This window comes from Branchiostoma floridae, chromosome 9 (genome assembly GCF_000003815.2).
Source record: "Branchiostoma floridae strain S238N-H82 chromosome 9, Bfl_VNyyK, whole genome shotgun sequence".
In the NCBI taxonomy this organism is placed as follows: Eukaryota; Metazoa; Chordata; class Leptocardii; order Amphioxiformes; family Branchiostomatidae; genus Branchiostoma; species Branchiostoma floridae.
Window position 1 is genome coordinate 12,777,688 of NC_049987.1, and position 26,067 is coordinate 12,803,754.

At 39.0% G+C, this 26,067-nt stretch overlaps 1 protein-coding gene across 10 annotated transcripts; it reads left to right on the forward strand.

Moving 5' to 3' along the window:
- LOC118423203 (SH3 domain-containing kinase-binding protein 1-like) lies at positions 1 to 26,067 on the forward strand. Of its 10 annotated transcripts, none has more exons than XM_035831247.1 (18): positions 1 to 167; positions 8,694 to 8,851; positions 9,698 to 9,860; positions 10,713 to 10,736; positions 11,508 to 11,747; positions 12,282 to 12,472; positions 12,685 to 12,748; positions 13,014 to 13,210; positions 13,968 to 14,012; positions 14,953 to 15,007; positions 17,249 to 17,302; positions 18,187 to 18,297; positions 19,071 to 19,226; positions 19,675 to 19,787; positions 20,520 to 20,600; positions 21,502 to 21,690; positions 22,040 to 22,169; positions 23,458 to 26,067. In XM_035831247.1, the coding sequence occupies exons 1-18, from the start codon at positions 164 to 166 to the stop codon at positions 23,649 to 23,651; spliced, it is 2,169 nt and encodes a 722-aa protein (XP_035687140.1). In that variant the 5' UTR covers positions 1 to 163; the 3' UTR covers positions 23,652 to 26,067. The 10 variants fall into 10 exon arrangements, with proteins under 10 accessions (XP_035687140.1, XP_035687143.1, XP_035687141.1 ...); XM_035831250.1 differs by having other exon boundaries at positions 13,968 to 13,994; XM_035831248.1 differs by having other exon boundaries at positions 13,971 to 14,012.

The window sequence follows — 26,067 nt, forward strand, 5'->3', positions numbered from 1 at the left end:
AGTTTGGGTTTCTTGCATTTTCCACATTCTGCTGTGTTTACGAGATCACGTGACATCCTGAGCTGGAGCTCAAGTTTGCAGCTAACTTTATTTTCTTCCCAGTTTGCCGCTAAAAATCCTTTCCAGACCGGGATCGATCCACTACCACGGGAAGGAATGAACCATGGGTGAGTCTCCGAACCATTCTGCGGGTGGGCAGCGAGACGGGAGGGGAGGGGAGCGGTGGGGAAGGGTTGTGGGGAGGGGGAGGCCACTTCCTGGTTTCCAAGAGGGCAGGCAGGTTGGGGCAAGAAGTCCTAAGAAATGACACATTTTCTTGGATTCAGGTGCAATGACGTTATGTAGGACAGGTTCACATTGTAAAGAGCCAAATTTACATAAATAGTATAACAGATTTTGCGACAAGGACTCGAACGCAAGACCAGAGAAGTGGTGTCTTGGATTTAAGATTCTCAAGGACTCAGGTGTGTTGTGGGTCTTGAACCGAGACAGGTACAAATCTATCAATCGGTTACCGTTACACCTTTCTTAGCTTGATGGCTGATCATTAGACCTACATTCCTATCAACCAGAATATCTCTAATTAATAATAGATATGATATAATGGTGTTGACCCCTCTGGTTGGGATTTCAATACCAAATGACAGGTTCAGAGACATACATCACCCAAGGGACCATATAAACATGTGCAGGTACATGGATGCATTGTTGGGATTTAAGCATGTCTGCAAGGTGAAATGCAATATACTAGTCATCAAAGCAGCTGTTGTATAACTTGTAAGTTGCATGTAGCAATGCAAATATGCACCTGCTAGGATGAAGGAATTCCACACTTGTTACTTACATGTAGCAGCTGTTCCATAGTTAAGACACACCTCTTAAGAAAAAGTAACGTTAGCCAAAAAATATTTAGAAAAGGAAGTGTTGACTTGGTTGCATCTTATCCTCTTGGTTTTCTCTTTTTTGGGTATTCCTGATGTGCATTTCATATAAAGATTTGTTTGAATGTCTGACAGAGCTGACACATTGCTGTAACTGTAACTAAATGATTGGCATTGGAATTTGGTGATACTGATGATGTAAGCAATTTTTGTCTTCACCAAAATCAGTAGGCCACAGTGATTGACAGTTGCTATAGATGTCTTCGAGACAAATAACGAACATCTTCCCCTTTCAGTCAAAGAGGAAGTGAAACTGTATTTTAAGAATGCTTACAATAATGGGATCTGTTATTTCAAGGTTCTATTTCCTCAATCTCCCATGGAAGATACATTACAGTGCATGTCTCCTATGTGTTTATGAAGTCTCAGCCCTGTAGGATCTGAATCATGTACAAGTTTTTCAGGAAACAACTGTTTCCTGCCCACTTCAGCAGCATAAAACTGGAATAATGCAGAGCATTAGGCTACATGTTAAAACAAAGAGGAAGCCTTTTTATGTGAATTGTAAGGTCTTCAACTCGTAATGGATGATGTATTACTTGGAGGAAAACAGCATTCATATGAAGTTAAGTCAGACGTTTTTCTGTTGTCAGAATGCTATTGCAACAATGTTTTATTAGCATACAAATATACAAGTTAAATGAAAGATAGAGAAAGGATTATTTTACAAATATACGTGGTTGAAGAGGGTGTATTAGATATTAGCTGACTACAAAATAAGAAGTCATTTCTAACATTTGAGCCTGTTTTGAGGTACAAATAATATAACCATATGCATACCACAAGTCTGACACAGAACCAGTATGTATTGGATCAATAGTTAAGGTAACAGCTGGTGCGTGTAGCCGGGTAGTGCATACACAGTGTAAAAGGTCAGACAGAATAGCTGAGTTTCTTCTTATCTGTGTGCAACATGGCAGGTTTGTGTGAGGGGACAGATGTCTGTAGTCTTGGATAGTTCATCAGAAGTATGTTAGTTTTAAATTAGATGAACCCTTAAAACATGTAGTTGACAAAGGTATACCTTATAAATTTTTTATCAGCATTTCAGGCTGTTTCAAGGACTGAGAAAACATTACAAGAAAGGCTAGGGGCCACTTTGAATATACATGTACATTCTTGCAGTCAACGAGCAGTTGTTTTGTTATTCATATGGAGAAATGTGTGGGAGTGTAAAGCTCCCACTTATAAGAATTTCAAAATACAGTAACAAGTCTGGCACAGATTTGCCGACTGCTGGCATTTAAGGTCACGGACGTGAAAGATTTAACTCAGAAAAAATATCAAACACATTTCAAGAAACTGGAGTGAACAATGGGTATGTTTAATAATTTACAAAACGTCCCTCTGCCATAGCCAAATATTGATTGTCTGAATGGTGAAATTCTTGTGTAGAGCTGTAATAAAATTTGCTGGATGAAAGGTGCTGTCTTCCAGGTGACTTGGTAGGCAGGAATGTTTGCATAATTGATTAGGTGTGAAAGTGTTGTTTTCAGTGGGGCAGCGCACTTGTCGAGGTCAATTAAGGTAGACCCCTGAGGTTATCATTACCAATCTTGCTTTGTGCTATAATATTTCATATTATTGACAGGTCATTGGAGACTATTTTTAGAAAAACATAACAAGAAATTGAAAGAAATCCTTTGATACAAAGGAAAGTGCATATAGAATGTTGTAGTGTGCTGCCGGACACGTTCTGCGTTTGCCTGAGGATGAGCCTGTCAGTCTGTATGCACTTTACGTCCCTCCTCATGGCAGACGTAGACGGGGACGCCAACCTACTACTTATCTACAGTACGTCCAGCGACTAATGGGAGACCATCATGGCCAGATCACCCCCAGGCAGCTTCGCCAGCTCGCTGCTGATAGGCGGAACTTTAGAAGGCTTGCAGTCGCCTGCGCTGCAGCCGAACGATGATGATGAGTGTGCTGCCGTAAAAACAAAGTGCCATGTAATTATATTTGATTGAAAGCCAGAACGTCAACAATGCCCACATTGTATTAACTAATTAACTAGTAACAGAAAAAGTGTGCTCAAAATATGATGCAAAATAATTTAATCTTAGTACTACTAATGTTAGTGGAATAGCTGTTGATGTCTTGACAGAAAACAGAACATTTAGCTACAAGCAACCATATTGACTATTGCTATCAGTGAATTGAGAGGACAGTGGAAAAACGAAGACTTACTGTTAAGTCATTCATTTTTGCAAGGATTTAATTTCCTGGTAGAAGTGTTTTTGTTAGTAGATTTTCCTGGTTCAAGTTTGTGCCTCAAAAAATATTATTGAAGCACATATGATTTTGCAGAAGTTAAGCACAACGAAAGCTGCTAAAATAAAACCATCATAAACATTTGAAGATGTACAGTATATGAAGACAGATAAAGACAGAGCGTTATCTTGTAGCAGGTCAAAGGGCAGTGTAAAGTTGAGAAACAAACAGCATTGTATTACTTACATGGTGTGGAACAATGGACAGTACAGGTACCGTTTGTGTGTTTTTACAGTCTTTCACGTAGCTATGTGTTTAGCTTCTCAGTTGCATAGTATAGATTTAAGGCAGAATAGCTTACTCCATTTACTTACACTTTACTGAGTTTACAGCAGAGGATAATCCGATTGCTGCAACTGTAATTTGGTGTATTGGCTACATGTACTCGGTTGGGTATCAAGAAAGTGTTTCGGAGCTGGATAGCATAAACGAGTAGTGTTGCATGTTTATTCAAGTGATGACAGATACTTTTGGCATGGTAACTGAACTGAATCAGTGATTGGGAGATCTTATTCAGCTACAGTACAAGCTCAAGTGTATAGAAATGTATGTTTTCACAACAGTAGGAAGATAAATATTGACCACCCCCCACCCTCACCCCCTTCATCTATTTTGGAGTAGACCCAATCGGAAGTTATCATGGATACTGTACTATTGGGACATATAGGTGTGTAAACCTGTTCCTGTACAACTCTTGTTCTAATTGTCTGCGTTTCATTCCAGCTACTTGCTATCTTTGTCGGCTTTATATCAAATCCTTATATGATTACAGCTTTGTACAATAGATATGTGCTTCCTACTTTCCTACAATTTGCTTACTTTATTTTCATGTAATCAAATGTATGTGTAACTAAAGCAATATATTAAAGGCTACCAACTGTTATCAGTTAATATCTCAGATCGATTGTGGTTTGTTCGCTCCTCTATTATTTATGAGTACTACCAGCAGCTCTGGTGGGATCACTAAGGGAACATGCAAAAATGTGAAGGGGTGGGAGGGTCATGACACTTTGTAATCATTTTTACATAGAAATGTACCTGTACTTTCAAGCAGCCAGACTGAAATTTGTGTTTTTTCTTTGCATGAATCATTGAATCAATGAGAAATCCCTGGATAGTAATCACTGTATTGCCAATCTTATGCAGCCGCTGTCTATAAGCTGTCAGTTTTTATAGCTCTGGACAGCAGAAGGGGGTAATGTGTTGCCATGGTGATAACAAGTATCCAGGAGCAGGGTCAGTGATGGGTTGGCTGAATTAGTACTGTACACATGTCAGAATGTAGAGGATGGGCTTCCATGGGATTGTGTGTGTTTTGTGTGTGTGTGTGTGTGTCGCTACTTCACAATCTAATGTACCAAAAGGGGGTCACTAGGGGTGAAAATTCAACTTCATTTTATTCTTTTTTTGTTATTAGCAGTTCAAAGGTACACAGCTTGGGCATACTATCCTAAAGGATCTCCGCACAACGAGCTTTTATAACTTTGGTACATGGGCTTTTATAAAAGGATCACTAAGGGGGTACGGACGCTACAACTGTAGAATAACTGGAACTGCAGCATACTGTATATTCAACATTAGAACAGAAAATGGGTGTTTTATCCTTATCTTCTTGTATAATTAGCATTTGCTATGCTAGAAAATCAACTTAAGTTGCAGTATGACTATGCTAGGTCCTTTTCTGGTCATCTGTTACTAAAGCAGCTATAATGATATGCGGGTATTTGGGCTTGAAGCAAAGATCAAATACTATAATTCTTCATCCAGGCACCATAGTAGCTAAATTTTGGTGGTTATCTATCCTTATTGGGCTTCTACATGAAATTACAGCAGATATAGTGTATAACATAACATAGAATCTTTCATATGACCATTAATGAACAGCTCAAGGGGGGTACGGACGCTACACAATTATAGTAAAGACTGGTAGTGAACAATGGAATTAGCCCACAGAACATGTCTATTTTCTGATAATTGTTAACTATTTATTAATTGAAGCATCCATTAATGCTACTGTGGCATTTTAAGAAAGAAAATGGGAGTATAAATATGCCAGTTGAGATTCCTCCCAGTTGGATCTGTACGTTTTAAGAACAGGCCTAATGGAAGATTTTACAGAATCTGATAAAGAAGTGAAGGTTTACATAAAAGAATATAACACAGTGCTTTCCAAGTCATCAAATCAGCAATATATACTTGCATCTTTCTTGAATACATGCTACATAGTTAGTTTGGAAATGAGAAACAGTAGTGCAGGGGGTACGGACGCTACACATTACATACTATGTAATACTATGTTAACGTTATGCCTTGTATAATGTAGATCTACCAATCTGGTGTTCTTATATCAGCTAAACTCATGGGGGAATATCAAACATCATCTCACATCCATCTTTGGCTGCTTTGGAATGGACCACTTAATGAAGTCTGAGGGGGTGTAGCAAATGTGGATTTGTGGAGGAAACCTCAGAAAAATGCAGCTCAAATTCATTGAAAAGTCACATTTTTAGAGAAAAAAGTTAACCAATCATATCTGTAAGAACTGTAATTAATGTATTGAATCACAATTGTAGCAGTTGGACAGTAATTTTAACAGCATTTTGCTAAAAAACCTCAAATGGGGGTACGGACGCTACAGGTGGGGGTACGGACGCTACAGGGGGTACGGACGCTACATTTTGATGTTTATGATGCTATGCTAGGTAGAGTTTTCAGGACAGCAATGGTTTAAAGGGTGTTCTAGTATGTGGTAATAGAGACCTCAAAACTGTCATAATCACAAGCTTGTGGGATTTACTTAATACACAAATTAAGGGGGGGTACGGACGCTACAGATTTTTTTCGGAAAATGACATCCTGGACATTGCTTGTAAATAATATGTCATAAGAATGTGCTACTGATCTTATTCTACTTCTGACCTTATATACACATAATACCTTACATTTACATACAAAGACAACACCAATATTAGCAAACAATTAGCTTCTACAGACTCAGATATATCCAGTTGAAATAACATCGGAAACTGTCAACATGTTGGTAAAATGGGAAAATTGTCCCTATGGAACCAAAAAATGGTCATATCCTTAAAAAAAGCATAAAATCACTAGTAGTCACATGACTGCATATCAAAAGCAAGTGGTTTCTAACTTCCAACTACAATTTTTCTGTTAGGTCAAAGGTTTAAGAATTAGTAAAAACTGAATGGTCCCCGATAACGCTTAAAATTGAGCATTTTTAGGTCATACTTTGGTCAATATTTTCGCCAAATATTGACCGATTTACAAAATTCTTTTGGTGACATGTTCCTTGTTGTACCAGGTTTGGGGAAATGAATTTATAAAACAGCTATAGGCTGTGTATTTTTTGCTATCAACTGATAACATGTCAGAAAAAAAATGGGTACATTAGATTGTGAAGTAGCCGGTGTGTGTGCCTGTCTGTATGTGTGTGTGTTTGTGTGTGTGTATGTGTGAGTGTGTGTGTATTTGTGTGTGTTACAAGAGTAAGAACCATCACAATTTACAATTCATTTGCTTTTCAGAACAGTTATCTACATTCTAAGACATTTCAGTGTATGTATTTTTGTCGTCTATGTTTACCCCGAGAATGAACCATGTATATCCGTCTAATATAAGTATGTTAGTCCAGGAAATGTACTAAAGAAGGTAGGCACATTTAGTCATTTGTTTTGCCATAGTTCTGTTATAGTGACATTGTGCACAATGTAGTTTCACACAAAGCAGTGAGGAAATGTAGATAAGCAGGTGACAAGCCACACTTAAGAAGGAGGATGTGTGATAATGTGTATGTTGAACAGTTCTGGAGACAGTGATCTGATGACTATACTATGTAGGTCAGGTCACAACCTCCAATTTGTCTGCAAAAAATCTAGCTGAGGTAAATATAGTAGTTTAGAACCTAGATATGCCAGTCAAAATGTTTGAGGCTAGAACAATGTCAGTGCAAGGAGGTTAAAAAAATCAACCTCCTTGGTCAGTGTTATATGGAGAACTATGACCTATAGCTAATACTCCAGCAAAACTCCAAGTCCAACATGCTGGTATTACAAATTCTATTTCAACAACAAATCCCATTCATTACTTCCCTATCCATAATATTTGATATTTGTAGCACACTTCAACCTCCACTTTATAGTTTAATAATAATAGTAATTTTCTTTAGGTACCTGATTACAGGTAGAAATTCTTGTAAGCAGGTGACTTGACTGTATCAATATATACACCTATAACCTTAGACAAACAAGTTTTTTTTTTTAGGATAAAAACTCAACAATGACTGTCCAGATTTTTTAATCCATATGCACCCTACAGAGTAAAGGACAAGCTTTCGTGATATTCCAAAATTTTCCCATGTACATGTAGTGAGGTAATGCCCATATAAGGCCAGGAGGTAGTGTTTGTGTGGGAGGGAGGAAGCCTGCCTGCCCCAGAGGAAACCACCAGGACTGGGGATGCTGTGATAAGGACTGATTACTCATGATAAGGGCTGAAAACTGGGAAACTCTACCAATACATACCAGGGCTCGAAATACTGGGTGCATGTGCACCCAGGTGCACCCAAAATTGGAACTGTGCACCCAATTTTTTTCAGTGGGTGCACAGGGTGCACCCAAATATTTTCATAGGTTTATGTATGGAAAGATATCAAGTATGCTAGTATACATGATATTCTTGACATCTAAGTGTTAGAAAGATAATAAAAATGTCTGTCATGTTACTTGTATTAGAATTTGATAGCTTGTAACTAAATTTTGTTATTAGGTTTTCTTGACATTCTACTTAAATTTAAGTTGTGCACCAAATTTGTTAAGCTGGGTGCACCAGTGCACCTAATCCCAAAAATGAATTTCGAGCCCTGCATACTGTAAACATACAGGGGTATAGTGGTCATGCAATTAAAGATTGATACTGTTATAAAAGTACAAATTTGGCAATGTTTAAGCAGTGCCACATAAGTAATGTGATCTAGTGGTTAGCAATCCTTCTTTTGACCAAAAGGGCTTTAGTGCTTTAATACCCACTTTTCAAAAGTGCAAGGTCATTCAAAAATGTTTCTACATCCAACTTTTCCCCTCCAGCATTTTTCTGCCACGATCTTCTCTGCCATTTCTATTTCCAGTATTGAACTTGAATTTGAAGTTTATGATCATTCTTGGTCTTTACTTTCCACAATGGTACAAAGAGCAAATGTCTATTCTATCATATTCTATTTTTACATTTAATTGAATGTTACAAGTGGATGTTTTTACACTTTTATTGTTGCATCAATAAACTCAATAAATGGCTGCACTGGTAATAGCACTTCAAGCACTTAACTGTATTCCTGTCCTCATGTAATGTTCTATAGTCATTGCACAAATGAACAGAGGTATACATTTGGGTGAAAGTCCTGTTAGTTATAAATACAAGTTTTGTTGTGGAGTACATCATGTAAACCTGCTATTTCCCCTACAGTTGAGGTACGGGTGGAGTTTGATTATGAAGCAGAGCTGGATGACGAGCTGTCGTTAAAGATTGGTGACATCATCACCAACGTGAAGCAGCAAGATGGCGGCTGGTGGGAGGGCGAACTGAACGGGAAGAAGGGCGTGTTCCCCGACAACTTTGTCAAGGTCAGGCAAGGAGAGGGGGGCTGTAGTATGGTATTTTTGACTTGGAAAAAAAAATGTTCACGGCATTGATAAATATTTCCTTAGTTAATAGCATGTAAATGAATTATTTGTTTTGTTTTCTCGTGTTTAATTCAAGTAGTACTGTATGTTACGTGGATCATTAGATGGTTCATCTTCATGTAAAGCCAGGTAGCACTGCACATTAACCACCACTGTCTTGTTAATCACCCACAAGCTGCTCTCACCAGGTAATGAGGACGGGGTTCGTGTCACAGTTTCATGCACAGCTCCTTTTTTTTCCTAGCATGGTTTTAACACTTCTGGGTTCTGGAATAAAGATGATAGGCTTCAATGATCAACATGTTGATAAGATATTTTAAAGCCTTATATATTTTCATTTCGTGAAATTCTGGCTAAAACACTGTGTCTATTGCACCTTTTGAACCTGTACCAAGTCATGCGTATATCTGTTATTTCCAGCTGCAACTTTGCTATTTTTGGTGTAAAACAGATGTTGTAAACCTGGTATGCACACCTGGTATGTCCTATTGAAAGAAATATGCTAGGAAGAGCACCATGACATTCAAATGTTCATGGTCCTGGATCTTTGTTTGTTTAACCAGTTTATATTTCAATCCTTTCCTTTCCTTTTTTATTTTTTATTTTTTTAATTTTCATTCTGTTTTCTTTAGCCAGGGTAGCCCAACTCAGTGTATCACACTGCTTTACAGTGGGCCCTTTGTGTGAAATCATTCTCTTTCTTTGGCTATGGACCTTGAATTGCTGTCGGCACTCTATTGGTATTCATCAAAAAATTGTTGCTAAATGTATATGTATTTTCCACAGGTGATAAAGAAAGGATCTCCCCCGGCCAAACCATCAGACAAGACAAACAGCCAAGATAAGGACGAGGGGGGCAACGTGGCCAAGCTGGCGTCCCGGCTGAGCATGAGGGGGGTCCCCCTGGCAGGCATGGCCCCTCCTGGAGAGGGGGGTGTCACGAGAAGACGTAAGTATACAGATAAATGTACATTTTTCTCAGAGTAATTGATCACAGCAGGGTCTTAGATTTAGAACAGAGCCTTATTCCTTATCATGACATTGTTTTTGTCAACATTTGTTTCTGTTGTGTGTAATTTGTAACATGTTACCCTAACCAGTCCTTAGAGTTAGACAACCAGGCACACTCTAACCATTCCATCCCTAAGCTTTTGTCTTGGCTGCGACGTGCAAACCCCTCCTCCCATCGTCCAGATGACATTACACCCCTCCCTCCTTCAAGTGGATATCTCTTCTGTAACCATAACAGACCTGTCTTGGTTGTCTTGATGTGACTGTTTTGTCTATTGTGTCATTTGTGCAGCATTTGTGCCCAAGTGAAACCCAGGCAAGTGGAGCAACAGACAGGCATAATATACCAGCCTCTGACAGTTTAGCCTATCTAACTCTGAATCTACACATCCACCTGGCCAATTACTGTCATAAGATCTTGAAATCATGTGTCAGATCCCTTCGCATGGTCTCATTCTTATTTAGATCATTTTCCTAATATTTGACTTAGAGAGTTGGGAAGATGTTCTATGTCTGACTCAAACTCAAGGTAATGTCATTTGTTATGAGAGTGAGCATGAACAGAACATCCTCTCTTTCAAGAACTGCTGCCGACTGAAGCATGCAGCATGCTGGTATAGTGTGACTGGGAGTAGAGCTTACTGATAGAAGAGCTGCTGCTGCTCCATCATGTAGTCTTTCTCCCTCTGCCAGTTTAGACTTAGAGCACATGACTGAATAACGATTCACACTACTCATGAAATAGGTTTTTGTGTTATTTAACCTGAATCTTTATCGTCCTAAATCACAGCCACTGTGCAGAGGAGAGACCCAGGCAAGTCTAACATAAACAACAGGTTCCTTCTCAAAATGGATCATAGGTCATAGAAGGCATAGGTCAAATGTAAAAGGTCATTCCTCTATTTGCTGGGGCTGGGACATCTGTCAATCATTAGTCATCAACTTGTAGCTGTGAAAATGACACAGATATTCTCATGATTAAAATTGTTGCTGTATAGTGTCTTCTGTATCTATATTGCGAGTATAACTGCCCTTCGGTGTAACACACCGGTTTTGCCACCATGTAGTGGTTCCAAGACTATTGAAAGTTGACCTATGGCTTGTGACCTTACAAAATTGAACTTCTGAGATGAGCAGGTTAATGATTTGGCCTCAAGATTCTTCATCTACGAATTCGAATACTTCAAATTAATGTATCATCAATGTGACAGGATAATACTCTTGAAATGGGAATTTTGCTATAACCTATTGTATGTTCCCCCAGTTATTTGTTTTATTCAACAAAACAAAGGTATAATCTGTGAATGAAATTTCATGAAATCTTCATAGCCTACTAAATCAATGATTTATGAAGATTATCAGATTTGTGTAGTTTTTAACTTCATACTGCAATTTGAAAGAAACAATAAATGGATCGGAATTCTCTCATTTTTCTTGTTAGCTTGAACATCACAAGGCTTTGTAAATAATAAAAAAATCCTCATTTTCTAACCCTATCTTTGAACGGAATGAGGGCCAAGTAATCACAATGTCTTCTATATTGAAGTACAAAAAGGATGACCTTTGTGTATGTCTTCTTTTTTAGCCCAAGCAGAAAAGACCAGAAAGCTGCGCTGCAAAGCCCAGTACAGCTACGCCCCAGAAAACATGGACGAGCTTCGTCTGGAGGTGGGGGACGTGATTGAGATCCTGAAACAGGAGGAGGAGGGGTGGTGGGAGGGGTCGCTGAACGGCAAGTCTGGCGTCTTCCCATCCAACTTTGTCGAAGTCATCAAGGAAGAGGATAAGGAGAACATTGAGGAGCATCAGAAGGAAAAACCTACTGGTAAGACAAAACTGTTGTGATCTATTGACCAATCCATCTTGACTACATCCATAATAATTAGCAATTCAACCAATGATAGCATGGCAATTAGCAGTTTGACCAATGAGACATTGGTTATGTCAAAAAGCAGCTACTCAAGCAACTGGATATGATTTTGGAAAAATTCATATCCCAAATCATATCCAGTTGCTTGAGTAGGTACTTTTTGGCGTATCTTTTACCCCGTTGTCTAACCTTCTTCAGTGATTGAATATCCGCCAAATACTTGCATTTTTATTTTGCACTTTTAAGTTTTGTCGGAGATGGGCAAGGATGAGGGATCAGTCTATTACCTTTTTTTCTAGTAGTAGCTCTATTGATATGTCTGGTTGATTTTATGTATGTGTAAATAATGTAGTGCTAAATCTTGAATTGTTGAAATGCAACATTCATGAATCATATTTCAATAGTGGCTATCTCCCACTGCTATGATAAAGCTTCCATATAAACAAATTGGTGCCAAACGTTTCTTATTTTGATTTCTGTACTCTTCAGCTCCACCACCTCAGCAAGAAGAAAAGAATGGCCCAAGTGGTGAACCCCCGCAGCAACTCAAACAACCCAAGAAAGTACGAGGGGTCGGGCTGGGGGACATCTTTGGCAACAGTCCTCTCACGCTGCGTACAAAGGCTACAGACTCTGTCCACGAGAAAGACAAACACTCACATACAGACCACATTGCCAAGGTGAGGGACACTGCAAAAACTGCAAAACATAAAATCACAATGAACATACAGTACTGTATGTCACTTCTGTCACTTTGTGTAGGTCAGGATGAACGTACAGTAGAACATCCATAATATGTACTTTAACCATGACATTTTGGCGGTAAAGTATCTTTGTTAGATATCTATACAACTACTTCCTTGCGTCTTATGTTTTGGTGTTGTGTTTCCAGAGTGGCTCACTGAAAAAGAAAGCTCCGCCTGTCCCAAGTGAACCCCCAGCTAAGGATGAAAAAGGTAAGAAAAGGGATTTTTCTGCATTGATCAGTGCCTGACGGTGTAAGACTGACCAACATTGTTAAGGGGATCAACATATTAAAAACTATTAAGAGAAATTCACAAAAATATTTTCGGGATCCAGATCCATATCTTTTCTATATAATCCTGTAGCTGAGGCCTTGGACCACCAGAAAAGTATTCAGTTACATACAGACCAACAAAAATCTGTTCCTTGACTTAAAAGGTGCTCAGTCATGTCTAATGAGTTCTATCTTCTTATCAGCGCCCAAGCCAGTAGAAAAGGCGAAAGTTCTCTTCGACTACACGGCAGAGAACGAGGATGAGCTGACGTTAAAGGTCGGGGAGGTCATCATCATCAGGAGTAAGGAGAGTGTGGACAGTGGTTGGTGGGAGGGAGAGGTCGGCGGCAGGGTCGGAGTCTTCCCCGACAACTTCGTGGAACTGCTGCCACCAGAGGAGGTTTGTTTTCACTTCCATAGTGGTTTAATCAAGATTTAAACTATTTCAGGTATCATTTTGTTTTTTTATTTGAAGTCAAGAAATTGTGATGTCTCTGTATCAGAATTTGTTTAAAACAGGTTAAAATTTAGATACAAGTTTTCCAAGGTAAAAAGGTTCCAAATTTGGTGCGTCTAGACAAGTCTGCACAATTTTTGTGATTTTTCCAGCCATACCGCTGGACTGGAAACTGTTTAACAATTTTATGGACAATGACGATATAGAAGGATTCAGTGGAGAGATGTTTTAACTGAAATTTATGAAAATTATGTCTATTATAAGAAAAATTGTTGAGATTTCTTTTTTATATTCTTGCAAGCTCAATCTTTAGCTTTCTCCCTGCTGCCTAACTAATCAACATTTGATTACCAAAGGAGGCAGGGAGAAAGTTAATAGCATTTTCCTCACTTGTAGTGGCAAGTCTATAATAGAATGAATTGCTATGTAAGATGCCTTTTCAGGCCAATTTTGAGCTATACACATACTTCACAGTTAGAAATCAGAAAATGCAAGGAAATGGCCATTTTGCTTTTAAATGCCTCTTATAAGCCTGTTTTATCATGACATCAGACTTGACTGCAGCTTTGTCTCCTGTTAAACAAGACAACATTTTGGCTTGCACCACCTTTGCCCAGCACCTGCCAGCTTTTTTTGCACCCAGCACAGATTTGTTTTTACTACAAATGTAGCTGTTTATGTTGTTTTTGTTACCCTGTAGCAGGGGCCAGACGTGCCGCCTAGACAGGTACTACGGAAAGTTCTTGTAAGCATTCTCACAGACACTGATTTCAAATGACAAAAGAATAACCCAATGACTGCTTCTGTTGGTGATCCTAATGTAAGGGTCGTGGTGGCTGGATGTAAGGTTATTTTAACACAGATAAATAATCCAGATTGATGCTTTTTAAGTGTTTCAGTGATGGCAAGTTGCAAAGCAAAGATTAAAGATTGAAAGTTTCTTCACAATGTATGGCAAATATAATACAACTGTATGGACTATACATTACTGGCATACATATACTGCTCAAGTGTTAAAGGTGGTGGGATGGGTTTAGCAATGTTGTCTCAATTGTTCATCGCAGTTCCTTTGATATTGACTAACTGACAAAACTTAGGAGAACAAAACAGTACAGTGACATTCATACAGTCAACTACAAACTACAAAATAGAAATAAAAACTAATTCTTACACCCGTAATACCCATGATATCATGTTACAAACAGGAAGGGCTTCATTATCTTTTCTAATAACAAAGCAATCTTTTATGTATTTCCCTAATTTTGCATAATGAGATTTATTCATTAGGTACATGCAAGAAAACACTGTAAGTCTGAAAAGCAATGGAAACAAGAAAATCATTGCAATAACTAACTTACAGCAAGTGACTGCTAAACTTCAGCAAAAAAAACTGAACTGAAGGCTATTCCATTTCAAAAAACAAGTGAGTGGGGCACTTCAGAAATTTTGCCCAAGATTAGGGGTATAGGAGCCTCAGTAGTCAGTACACTTTGATACTACACGTACAATGATGGAGGTAGATAGGCAATAAAGACTCCCCCCGCAACCTTTTGAATAGAATGACCCAAACACTATCATCACTATTTGTTAACATTATTTGCTGAGTAATGTAAACTGTTGTGACTATGATACCAGGTAGGATGTCTACACAATACCTTTCATAACTTTCTCCTGTTGTTTTTCAGCCTCCTCGACCAAAGAAGCCGCCACCACCATCGGCCTCAGTCAAACCTGTAGGAGGTAAACAGAAGAATCTCAGATATATCAGAAAGTAGAAATATTTATTGTAATGCACTATTTAAGTTTTTCTTACGAGGGGCGTGCAATAAGTAATGGTCCTGACCCAGTTGTCTGATCTAAATGAAATTTTGTATGTGTAATAATTCATATCTCTATGGGTTATGTTGCAAAAGACAGCTCTGAACTAATTGTGGTTTCTGATTTACTGGTGTTTGAACTTAGTCAGGTGCGAAATGGACCAGGTGTGAAATGGAACCAGTTGAGTGTCGCGCATTGATCCGGTTTTTGTATTTGAAAGGACGCACACCAAAGAAGACTTTTGATGAAATAAATGAAACTTATGGTGATGATGCCCCATCATATGACCTTGTAAAACGCTGGCATCCTGAATTCAAACGTGGCTGGAAGTCTGTGGAAACAGCTCCCAGACCTGGTCGTCCCTCTTGTGCCATTGATGAGGCATCAGTTGGAGGACCAACCTGGGGTGTCCTACAAAATCGGTGTCCAGAGCTGCATCAAACGATGGGAGAAATGCATAACTCTGGGTGATTCCTATGAAGAGAAAGACTAATAACTGTGCCAAGTTTCATTAATCTCCTGCTATGGGAAATGGGTCAGGACCATTACTAATTGCACGCCCCTCGTATAGCAGGTTCTATGAATATGATCATCATTTTGTTTTAGTTTCTTTCCCCTTTCTGTTTTATGCATGGCTTAGTTTCTATCAATAATCATGCCCCCTTGATTTTAGGTACATGTCCATGCAGCTATGATTACATGTATTGGTGCTGTCAACAATTTCAGTATGGATTTCAGGGTCTCCATTTTTAGGAGGAGATGGAAGTACATTTGTATCATCAAATTAACCTTTGAATCGGCCATTCTTGGCTGAAAATCCTGTTCTAAAACTTTTTTAAGTTTGACATGTTTATACCAAGTTAGTGAGTGACCTCCTCATACAGATGCTCCTCTTAATTTGTTCTTTGAAATTTCACAAATTGGTGAGGACATATGCCTATTGGGGAGAGGGGATAATGTTACAGGTAGCCATGTAAATGACAGTGATTTCACTGCCTATTGTTAACAGCCTTGCATGTATACCCAATCCCTTTTCTTTTCTTTTCTTAGTAACAAACCAAGTACCTCCCTTTCATCAACATTACATTTTTACCTTCTCTTTCCTTCTTTCTATCTTCCCCTTCCTTCCTTTCTTACTTTGTTTCCCCTGCCATTCCCTTTTCCTGAGTTATGTGCAAATATTTGTTGGACGTATGGTCGCACAACAACATTGCGAATGTAAGTAAAGATAGTGAAAGGAAATCCATATGTTTCTTGTTTCCATTTCTTTCTGGTTTGCAGTATTTTGGCAGCTTTCTCCTACTTTCCCACCTCCTGCTTGCAGAGCTAGAGTATAATTAGAAGACTCTCGAGTATGATATGCAGACCATTCAGTGATTGTGACAGTTGCAGTAGATATTTGTAAGCCCACAAAAAGGACTAAATGAAAAGGCTGTCTGCATGCTACAACATACATTGTCATAACTTATACATGTATGTATGTGTAGCTCCAAATGTTGTATTTTGTTACCTGGGACTTGCCAAATGTTAAATGTTCATTGAGAAATTGAAAAACTGAAAAAGTTGAAACTTCAGTTGCTGCAATGGTCTGCTGCAGTGAAGTTTAATGGAAAACAATGTAGTGTAATTTAGATATACTAGAAAATCAATAGATTTGTAAGATATTGTGACAATGTACTTTATTCACTGTCCTTACTGCTTTTCTATGCTTATGCCACTGCTATGACAATCAGTTGATCTCCTTAAGTGTGTTTCTCTACTGCGACTCTTGTGTCTGTAAGCACCAGTAGGAGCTGTGCCTAACACTGTCTATTCCACCTCTCAGCTCTGTCCTCCTCGCTAACCCTGCCTGGCTACACCAGGTAATGCTTCACTCCTTCTCCGGACATATGACAGGATGCATGTTTTTTCATCTCCAAATATATTTCAAGCTGGGACTGCTGGTTATGATAGCTTATATCTTATAGCAATCTATCTGCAATGAGTGGAAATGATGCCTAAGTATCGTAATCACATGAATGTCAGCTGAACAATATCAATCATGTACAATAAAGAAAACAGAGAGAACTTGTGTTACATTGAATGTAAATGGTTTACTGTGATTCTTTTGACAAAAGAATGTGTTTTTGATGACTATTTTTGTTGTTGTTTATTCCCTGTCAGGTCCAAACAAGCTTTCTCACGACAAGAAGCATGAAGAGAAACATGACGAGAAAGGTGGGTGGGATAGAGAGTGGTGTACTTGGGCTCATAGTGTTACACAAAACACATATAGAAATGGCTTCATAAACATGTTTGGCAGTAGACCAAAGATCGGTCATCTATACATTTGTATATAACTAGCTTATGATAAGTCTATATTTTACTTATAAGGGTACCATTTACATTGTCCCTATTATGCAAATGAGGTACATGGACAGACAGAAGTGTATACTTCTTTGATTTTTGCAATTGTTTTCTTACTAATGGTATTTTATTTTGTTTTGTTTATACTTAAGCTGCTGATCTGTGATGTTAACATTGTTGTGGAAGCTTCTCTCACTTACTAAACAAAAACAATATCATGTTAACTTGTACAGTTATAACTTAACATAGTGGCTTCTCATAGCCATATTATTATGTCTATCCCCTAACATTATTAACACTTTCCTAAGTTAAATAACAATTACCATAATATGACAGCCCTGAAGCAGTATTATCGACCAAGCCCACTATCTGAACTGACCTCCAACAACAAAATGTAAACTTACCTGAGGTTCTCTCGTGTCTTTTCATACCAAATATGAATGACACAAATTGTCATTTCCTCCAACTTTATCTACTACTGGCATAGAAAAACTGATTTCTTGGCTTTGATTACTGACTGACTGCTTTAACACATGCATATTTCACTAACCCAACACCTGTATCTATTCCCACCTCTCTGGAACCTTTGGTGTGTACTAGCTTGTTAGTGCTTGTCTTCGCTACTTCCTTCTGTCTGTGTTATTTTTATGATTTGCAATGATTTGTAAGAGCTGTAATTGCTGTGCTTGTCTGAGGGTGTTGCTTACAATACAATGTTCCTGTCTGTTTCTGCACTGCTGGTGTGGCGCACACAGCTGAAAAAAAGGAGCACACAGACAAACCAACCAACAAACCCGACGATCTCCCTGCCAGGCACCTGGGTAGTCTGGGTAGAAAACCTGGCACACTACCCCCCAAACCTTCAGGTGAGAGGGTTTCAGGGGGGTGTCCTTTGTTGTTCCATGCTCCCATCCATCCATCCATCCATCCATCCAATCATTCATCCTTCCATTCATCCATCTCTCCAGCCACTTTTCATCTTGTCATCACTCCGTCCATCCTTCATTCATTCTTCATTCCATAAAATATGTGTTCAGTGTGAAAGAATGTGTCAAATCAAATGAACAATATCTCAACTTGCTCTGCCCCTCGTGTTTTCCCACCCCATTTTGTGACACTTTGGACTGTATTACAGCAGCTTCAGAAAGTTTGGGTTGAAATTTGGGCCACCCCTGCAGAATTGTCATCCCTGACATGTATCCTGTGCAGAACGGTTGTAGTCCTGGGGAGAGGCTGTTGCAAGTTGCCAGTCACTTGTACAAATACAAGCTCCTGCGCCATGTTAAATATTCTACCACAGGTCTTTGAAAGAGTGGCCCTGGTGTGAGCGGATTGAAAAGTTGCAGTCTAGCTACACTTGGGCAGTCATATTTAGTCATCTGAGTTTAATAGTACCAGGTTTTTATGTCCAAATACAAAAGTCAATGTATATGTAGAAAATATCTGGCTCTCATACATTTTGTACCAGCTACAGGAAGGTATTACAATAAGGAAACACTGACTTGCATCCCTAGCTGTACTGACGGCCACCAGAGTATTGTAGATACAGATCTCTTTATTGTATGTATACATTTGTGTATGTAGCTAATCACTTATCTAGATACAGTAATTTGATGCACAAGGTTCCTCTCTCTCCAAGGTTCCATTGAGGAAAAGTTAGACAAAAAGTCGGCCACCCTCCCGATCATTCCTCCTAAGAAGCCGGGTCCTCCAACCACAGCCAAGAAACCAACCTTCGCAAAAAGTACAGAATCTCTCAACTCTACATCATCCACTGAACAAAATGCAGACGGTGGTAGGTTTATCTAGATAAAATGTTATGTATAATATGTCAGGTAGTTGTTAATGACGATTTAACATTGTATTGCAGTGTTCAAATTGGATGATGATTATTGATATCCTACAAAAGTCACAGTAAAGATGCACCTCTTCCCATATCATCATGAATTAATCACGGCATCTTTCCTGGGCCATAAATTAATCAGGACTTGGAAAGGACATCATGAATTAATGAATGATTTTATCAGAATGTTTTCAGCTTGTGAGATCCGTTGTCAATTCTTACCAGACTGAGTATTCCTTGTACTATGAACCATAAGGGTAAGAAAGGGAGTGTCGTTTTGAGTACAGACAGTTATTGTCATTGTGTGTAGATTTGGAGTGTAGATTTGGAGTGTAGATTTTCACGTATCTTTTTGATCCCACGTGATGCCAACTGTGTTTTTTTTTCTGTCATTTTGCAGAGCTTGGTAACTTTGACCACATTCAGGTGTCCCCAGACAAACTGACACACCTGACAGCACAGAGAGCCAAACATCCCAACAGGAGACCCCCCTCCATGTTCGCCTCTCCTAAGGTGAGGCCTAGGGGGAGTGTACATGTGTGTGTTTTTTTTCATTGTCTATGAGTGTAATGCTCAATTTACAGGGTTTAACAGAACTATTGATGTAAACGATTGAGTGTAATGAGAAGGTGATTTCTTGATGTAGTATATATTCTATAATTTTTTTCATGTGGGTTGGCCCTAGAGCCTGCGCTGGGGGCTTTTTTAGGTGGGAGATGGTGTCAACCATATCACAGTGTATTGAAACAAACATTTGGTGTCCCCATGTATTATATCAAGATACACAGTCACATTTAATAAAGATAGGAACCAGGAGGTATGTAGATTATATACAGTGATGAGTACGTATGCATCACATTGCTGTAGGAAGATGAGACTGCTTGAATTTGAAAAATGGCTCATTCCATGTTTGCTAGGCCTCAACTTGACTTTCAGAGCACAAAACAGTCCTGATAACTTCTGGATGTGAATATTTCATTGTTCTCTGCAACATTGGCTTGATATTCCACTCAAACATCTTACTTTGATTCCTACCATACCATACATGTATATATGGTTGAAAGAAAGACAATCATATCTTGCTCACTTGCAAAGAAGTCCTTCCTTCTCTACTCCTAAACATTGAGACTCCCTTCCGCCAATGTCTTCCGCAGTTTGCCTCAGCTTGCACATATTTGGAGGTACGTGTTGAACACAGTCAGCACACCTCCCATGTATTGTTGTGTTGCTTGTTGCATGATACAGCCTGTATCTACCTGGAAGAAAAATAATAAAGGGAGGCGACCTATACAACATGTAGCTACTGGTGGTTTTCTGAACTGGGTGGTAAGTTCCTGCAGTTATGAAATACACAGAAAAGGTTGCAAGTGCCTTCAAGCTGCTTTCACAAACATAACTACTTCTGAAAATACTAACAGCAGGCTTTTGACCAGCACTTAGACAGTCATGATGTATAAAAGCACCATAAAAATCATCTGCTACTTGTCAGGTTTTGTACAGTTCTAACTTCATCCTTAGTGATTAGATCTGTTAGGGTTGACCATAGTTCTGTAACTGTAACCATTGAAGATGCATGATTACATTAGATCTACTTTGTCACTAGTAACATTGCAAAAGTTGGGTCATGTGGAAAAAATTAATGTAGATTGATATAGTCCACCTTTTATTAGTGATGCAGTATGCATATTGAAGAGAAATGACTCCTTATAACCATGAACAAATTAAAAAAAACTACTTTGTACTTTGTACCACCAAAAATATTAATACATGTAGCAACTTTGCTCAGATTCAAGTATGTTAATATGGTATAATTTCTTAAAGAGTGATTTGTAGGAAAATGATATTCGGCAGCAATAACGTCTTGTCCCTGTGTTGTTCACTCATAATGCACATGAATGATATTTGATGAATTGAAGTGTCAGTGGCAATATCTGTATTAGACATCTTAAACCATTTGCACAATTGGAGTATTGTTTCTGCACTTGACTTTAACAGTTGTACAGCCATGTGACACCATCGTAACAAATGTAATATCCAAACACATATTAGTGAAGGTAGATGTCTTTTTCAACCAAAGCAGCCTTGGGATTATGTGCTAAAGACAAACAACAGAAAACTGAACATGCTTTTCTTGCTGGACTCAGTCAGAGTTGCTGGAAAGCCACAACCTTTTTATTTTTAGTTAAGAGTCATTGAAACATGCGTCATATTTTCTTGTCACCTCCAGGCTGAGAATGGGAATGAAGTGGAGGAGAGCAGGACAGAAACGGTGGAGAAAAAACAACCCGAGGTAATAAAAGAAAAATTGAAAGAAGAAAAGGAAGAAAAGGAGGAAGTTGTCCAGCCCCCCTGGGCTAAGGATATCCGTAAGGGGGCCTCTCTCAGGAGGGGGGTGATACCCCCTACTACAAAGGAGGTGAGAAAGTTTATGTCATCAGCATATTGTATTTTTGTTCTTTGAGTCACACAGCATTTTGTCAAATTGGAGCCATTGAGGATTTTAGGATTGCAGCAGATTTTTAAGTTTTACATGCAGTGTCTCTCTTTCTTTATTTTGTGACAATAAACTTTTCCATGATTTAAAATGGATGAACTTTATTGCTGGTATAATGTACATGTATTACATCAATGACAAAACAATCAATACGATGAGTCTCGACTATTCTAAAAACTAAATGGACTGTGGTGTGTGTTTGTGATTGCTTGAGGTGATGTGATTTTTGGTTCACCTTTTCAATGAACGGATATTTTTTTCTGCACACCAGGAGCCTCTGCCTGAGAAGAGACCACCACCTCCTGCTGTTCACAGGGCAAAACCAACCCTGCCGCTCCAAACACCCGCAAAACCAGACAGCAAACCTACCACCCCTACAGAAACTCCTGTAACCACACCAGGTAAGCAAACCTACCACAACTACAGAAACTCCTGTAACCACACCAGGTAAGCAAACCTACCACACCTACAGAAACTCCTGTAACCACACCAGGTAAGCAAACCTACCACTCCTACAGAAACTCCTGTAACCACACCAGGTAAGCAAACCTACCACTCCTACAGAAACTCCTGTAACCACACCAGGTAAGCAAACCTACCACTCTACAGAAACTCCTGTAACCACACCAGGTCAGCAAACCTACCACTCCTACAGAAACTCCTGTAACTACTCCAGGTAAGCAAACCTACCACCCCTACAGAAACTCCTGTAACCACACCAGGTAAGCAAACCTACCACACCTACAGAAACTCCTGTAACCATACCAGGTAAGCAAACCTACCACTCCTACAGAAACTCCTGTAACCACACAAGGTAAGCAAACCTACCACTCTACAGAAACTCCTGTAACCACTCCAGGTAAGCAAACTACTCGGTAAGCAAACCTACCACTCCTGTAACCACACCAGGTAAGCAAACCTACCACTCCTACAGAAACTCCTGTAACCACTCCAGGTAAGCAAACCTACCACTCCTACAGAAACTCCTGTAACCACTCCAGGTAAGCAAACTACTCGGTAAGCAAACCTACCACTCCTGTAACCACACCAGGTAAGCAAACCTACCACTCCTACAGAAACTCCTGTAACCACTCCAGGTAAGTAAACCTACCACCCCTACAGAAACTCCTGTAACCACTCCAGGTAAGCAAACCTACCACTCCTACAGAAACTCCTGTAACCACACCAGGTAAGCAAACCTACCACGCCTACAGAAACTCCTGTAACCACACCAGGTAAGCAAACCTACCACTCATACAGAAACTCCTGTAACCACACCAGGTAAGTAAACCTACCACCCCTACAGAAACTCCTGTAACCACACCAGGTAAGTAAACCTACCACCCCTACAGAAACTCCTGTAACCACTCCAGGTAAGCAAACCTACAGAGCCACATGTAACCATTCCTATAGAACACCCTGTAACCACATCTATAGAACCACCTGTAACCACTCCTACAGAACCATCTGTAACCACTCCTATAGAAACATCTGTAACCATATTGGGTAAGCAAAAAGAAAGCTCATTGTATCTGGTAGAGTGTTTCATCATATAGTAATATCGTATATGGGACTAGGGACTTAATTCACCATATATCAAAGGGAAGCCATTGCTTCAGCAGTCCACGCTTGTTCCAGAAGTGGTCAGTTCATGACATGTGTAACAACGCCTCCTTCCTTCTCCCACAGGAACTCCATTAGACTCGAAGGCAGTAGAGGAGCTCCGTGGTGAGGTCCGGACGCTGAAGGAACAGATGAACAAGATGCAGTCGGACCAGAGACGCAGAATGAACGAGCTCCTGAACGAGATTGACGAGGAGAAGAAGGTGCGCATGGCCATGCAGGTTGAGCTGGACAGACTCAAGAAGCTGGTCATGTCATAACACTGCGGCCTTGTGGGAAGACTGAAAGGAATTGTGGGAGTTTGGGTGAACGTGACCACCTCGGTGCTGTATTCTGTGTGTATAGAGAGAGACTATGGGGGAAAATAGGAAATTAGAATCAATCACTTATGCCTTGTTATGTCTGTTCAATCCTATGATATTTAGCAAGAAAAAAGGTGGTGAAATCACCATTTTGATAATCATATATTACCAGGTCATTGTCATTTGAATATTTCCTTAGAGCTGTGTCAGCCTTTGCTCGTAGCTACTGCTTATGAAATGATTGAAATTCTTGGTGACTTCACTCACAAAACTAGCAACAAACAGCAACTACATGTAGTTTCTAAGGTCTCAGAGATAATAAACTATCCAGTTCCAATGCAAACAATTTTTATGAAGGTGCAACATTCTTTAGGTAATACTTGTTCACCTTTATCTGCAGGGCAACCCACATCCGTTGTTTTTAAAAACGGTACTTGGTGATTTCAAGTCAACTATTTCAAATTGCAATATTTTCAAAATATTGCATTTTTTAAAACAACTGTATGCATCATTTAACTTGATATGTCTAAGAACCCTGTTTTTAAAAACAACGGATGTAGGTTACCCCACGGATAAAGGTGAGCTAATGTTAATTACTATGGTTAAAGTTTAACCCTCAGCACTCCAAGGGTGCCCTTAATCAATACATGGTATCTACATGTACATTTGTATGTACCTGGCACCTCATTAGAGAGAGGACTTAAGGTTAATAGACAGCAGAAGCAGCTTGTCTTTACCTTTCCTAGAACTTCTTAACCACATGTCAGTGAAACACTTCAGGTAGACTACAACTCTCATTTTCAAAGGACTTTCATTTCTGTAAAGTCTTCTGTACGAAATCAAGCAGTCTAAAATATCCAGAGGAAGTACTTGAACTTGGCAGAAAATTTATTTTGTGTACTCATCAGTTATACTCATCAGTTATGTTCAGAAGATAACATTGTGTTCCTGCCAAATCAAAGCATTCTATAGTAAGATGCATTTGTAAATTGTATGACATGATACACTGTACAGAGGCTACTAGAGGCTAGAAGTCAGCACATAAAAGTACATTTAACAATGCTGCAAACCAATGAACAACATTTATATAGATGTGTTTCTATGTACATTTACTGTATCACTAGCAAATCTACACTTTATGTATACTTAAACCTAAGTGCTCATTAAAATGAAGGACACTATTAGTTGATAATTGTGTAGTTTTGGGGTCTCACACCAGAGTACCTCTGCACTCCAAAACAAAACAATATATGGGCATACTTCTGTATAGTCACATCAAATGGTATGTTCCCAAAGGAACCATTCTGGTTGGTTGAGAGTATGTTGAGGTTTCATACAATGTTATTGGCTGTAAATGTCAACTCTGCACTACACAGGACAGTGCATATTGTAGTCTTTATGCAAGGTTCTAAAAGCAATATTAGTCAATGCCTTAGTACTCTGTGGTTTTCTCCTGATGATGCCATGGGCAGTTACACACCTGCACTGTCCGCTAGCCCTTATGTCCACCTAGGTAATCTCCAAGCAGATCTTTGGAGGGCAAACTCATAACTGACACAGTGGGCAGTGCAACAGATCTTGGTCAGCAGATTGCCCCCAGAACTTCTTTGAGATTAGACCTAGACACAAGAAAATGTTTGAATCCCAAAGAATTCTGCTGGCTGCAAAACATTTAAATGTATTTTCTTCATATTTGGTTCCCACGAATGTAAGCAATGGGTAGAATTGGTGCTGGTGCCTTTTGCAACAAGACTTAATTGACAAGCAATTACTGGAAGTTTCTGGTAGCTTACTCTTTTGGTGTTCCAGAGGTTTTAAGTTTGTCATGCAGCAAAGTAGATTCTATTGTAGAAACAGCAAAGTGAAAGAATGCATTACATCGCATCACATAAGATTTTATTTCTGTGTCAGATTACTTTGCTGGTTACAGTTGATCATTAGCCAATGAAAACACTTTCCCATTTTCATGAGCCAATCAGAACAAGTGTGACAATGCCTTATACATAGTGACATGCTCTTATGGCTCTCTGTCGACTGTTTTGATTTGTCGATAGCTTGTTGTCTGTAATTTGTTTAAATGCTGCAGACTTCTGACTCATGAGAACTAGCTATACAAGTTATAATTCTATTGTTATCAATATGGGGCCTTCATTCAATGAGTAATTTTTTTGTGTATTTTGATGTTATTTGTATCATTTAAATGGGGCTGTTGTACAGCACTATATACTACAAGTATCAGCCTAGATGATCTTTATAGTACTTTATGGCATCTATTATATAGTTTTTCTTTATATATTGTAGACGAAATATGAATATTTTCCTTCTGATTTAGAGTTTGCATCTGCCTTTAAATATATAATGTACTTATGCCTAA

What these genes read in the sequence shown, in the direction of transcription:
- LOC118423203 (XM_035831247.1), top strand. An exon ending in AGAGAAACATGACGAGAAAG is followed by an intron (nt 17,303 to 18,186) that starts GTGGGTGGGATA and finishes TGGCGCACACAG; the next exon opens with CTGAAAAAAAGGAGCACACA. An exon ending in GTGGTTTTCTGAACTGGGTG is followed by an intron (nt 20,601 to 21,501) that starts GTAAGTTCCTGC and finishes TGTCACCTCCAG; the next exon opens with GCTGAGAATGGGAATGAAGT.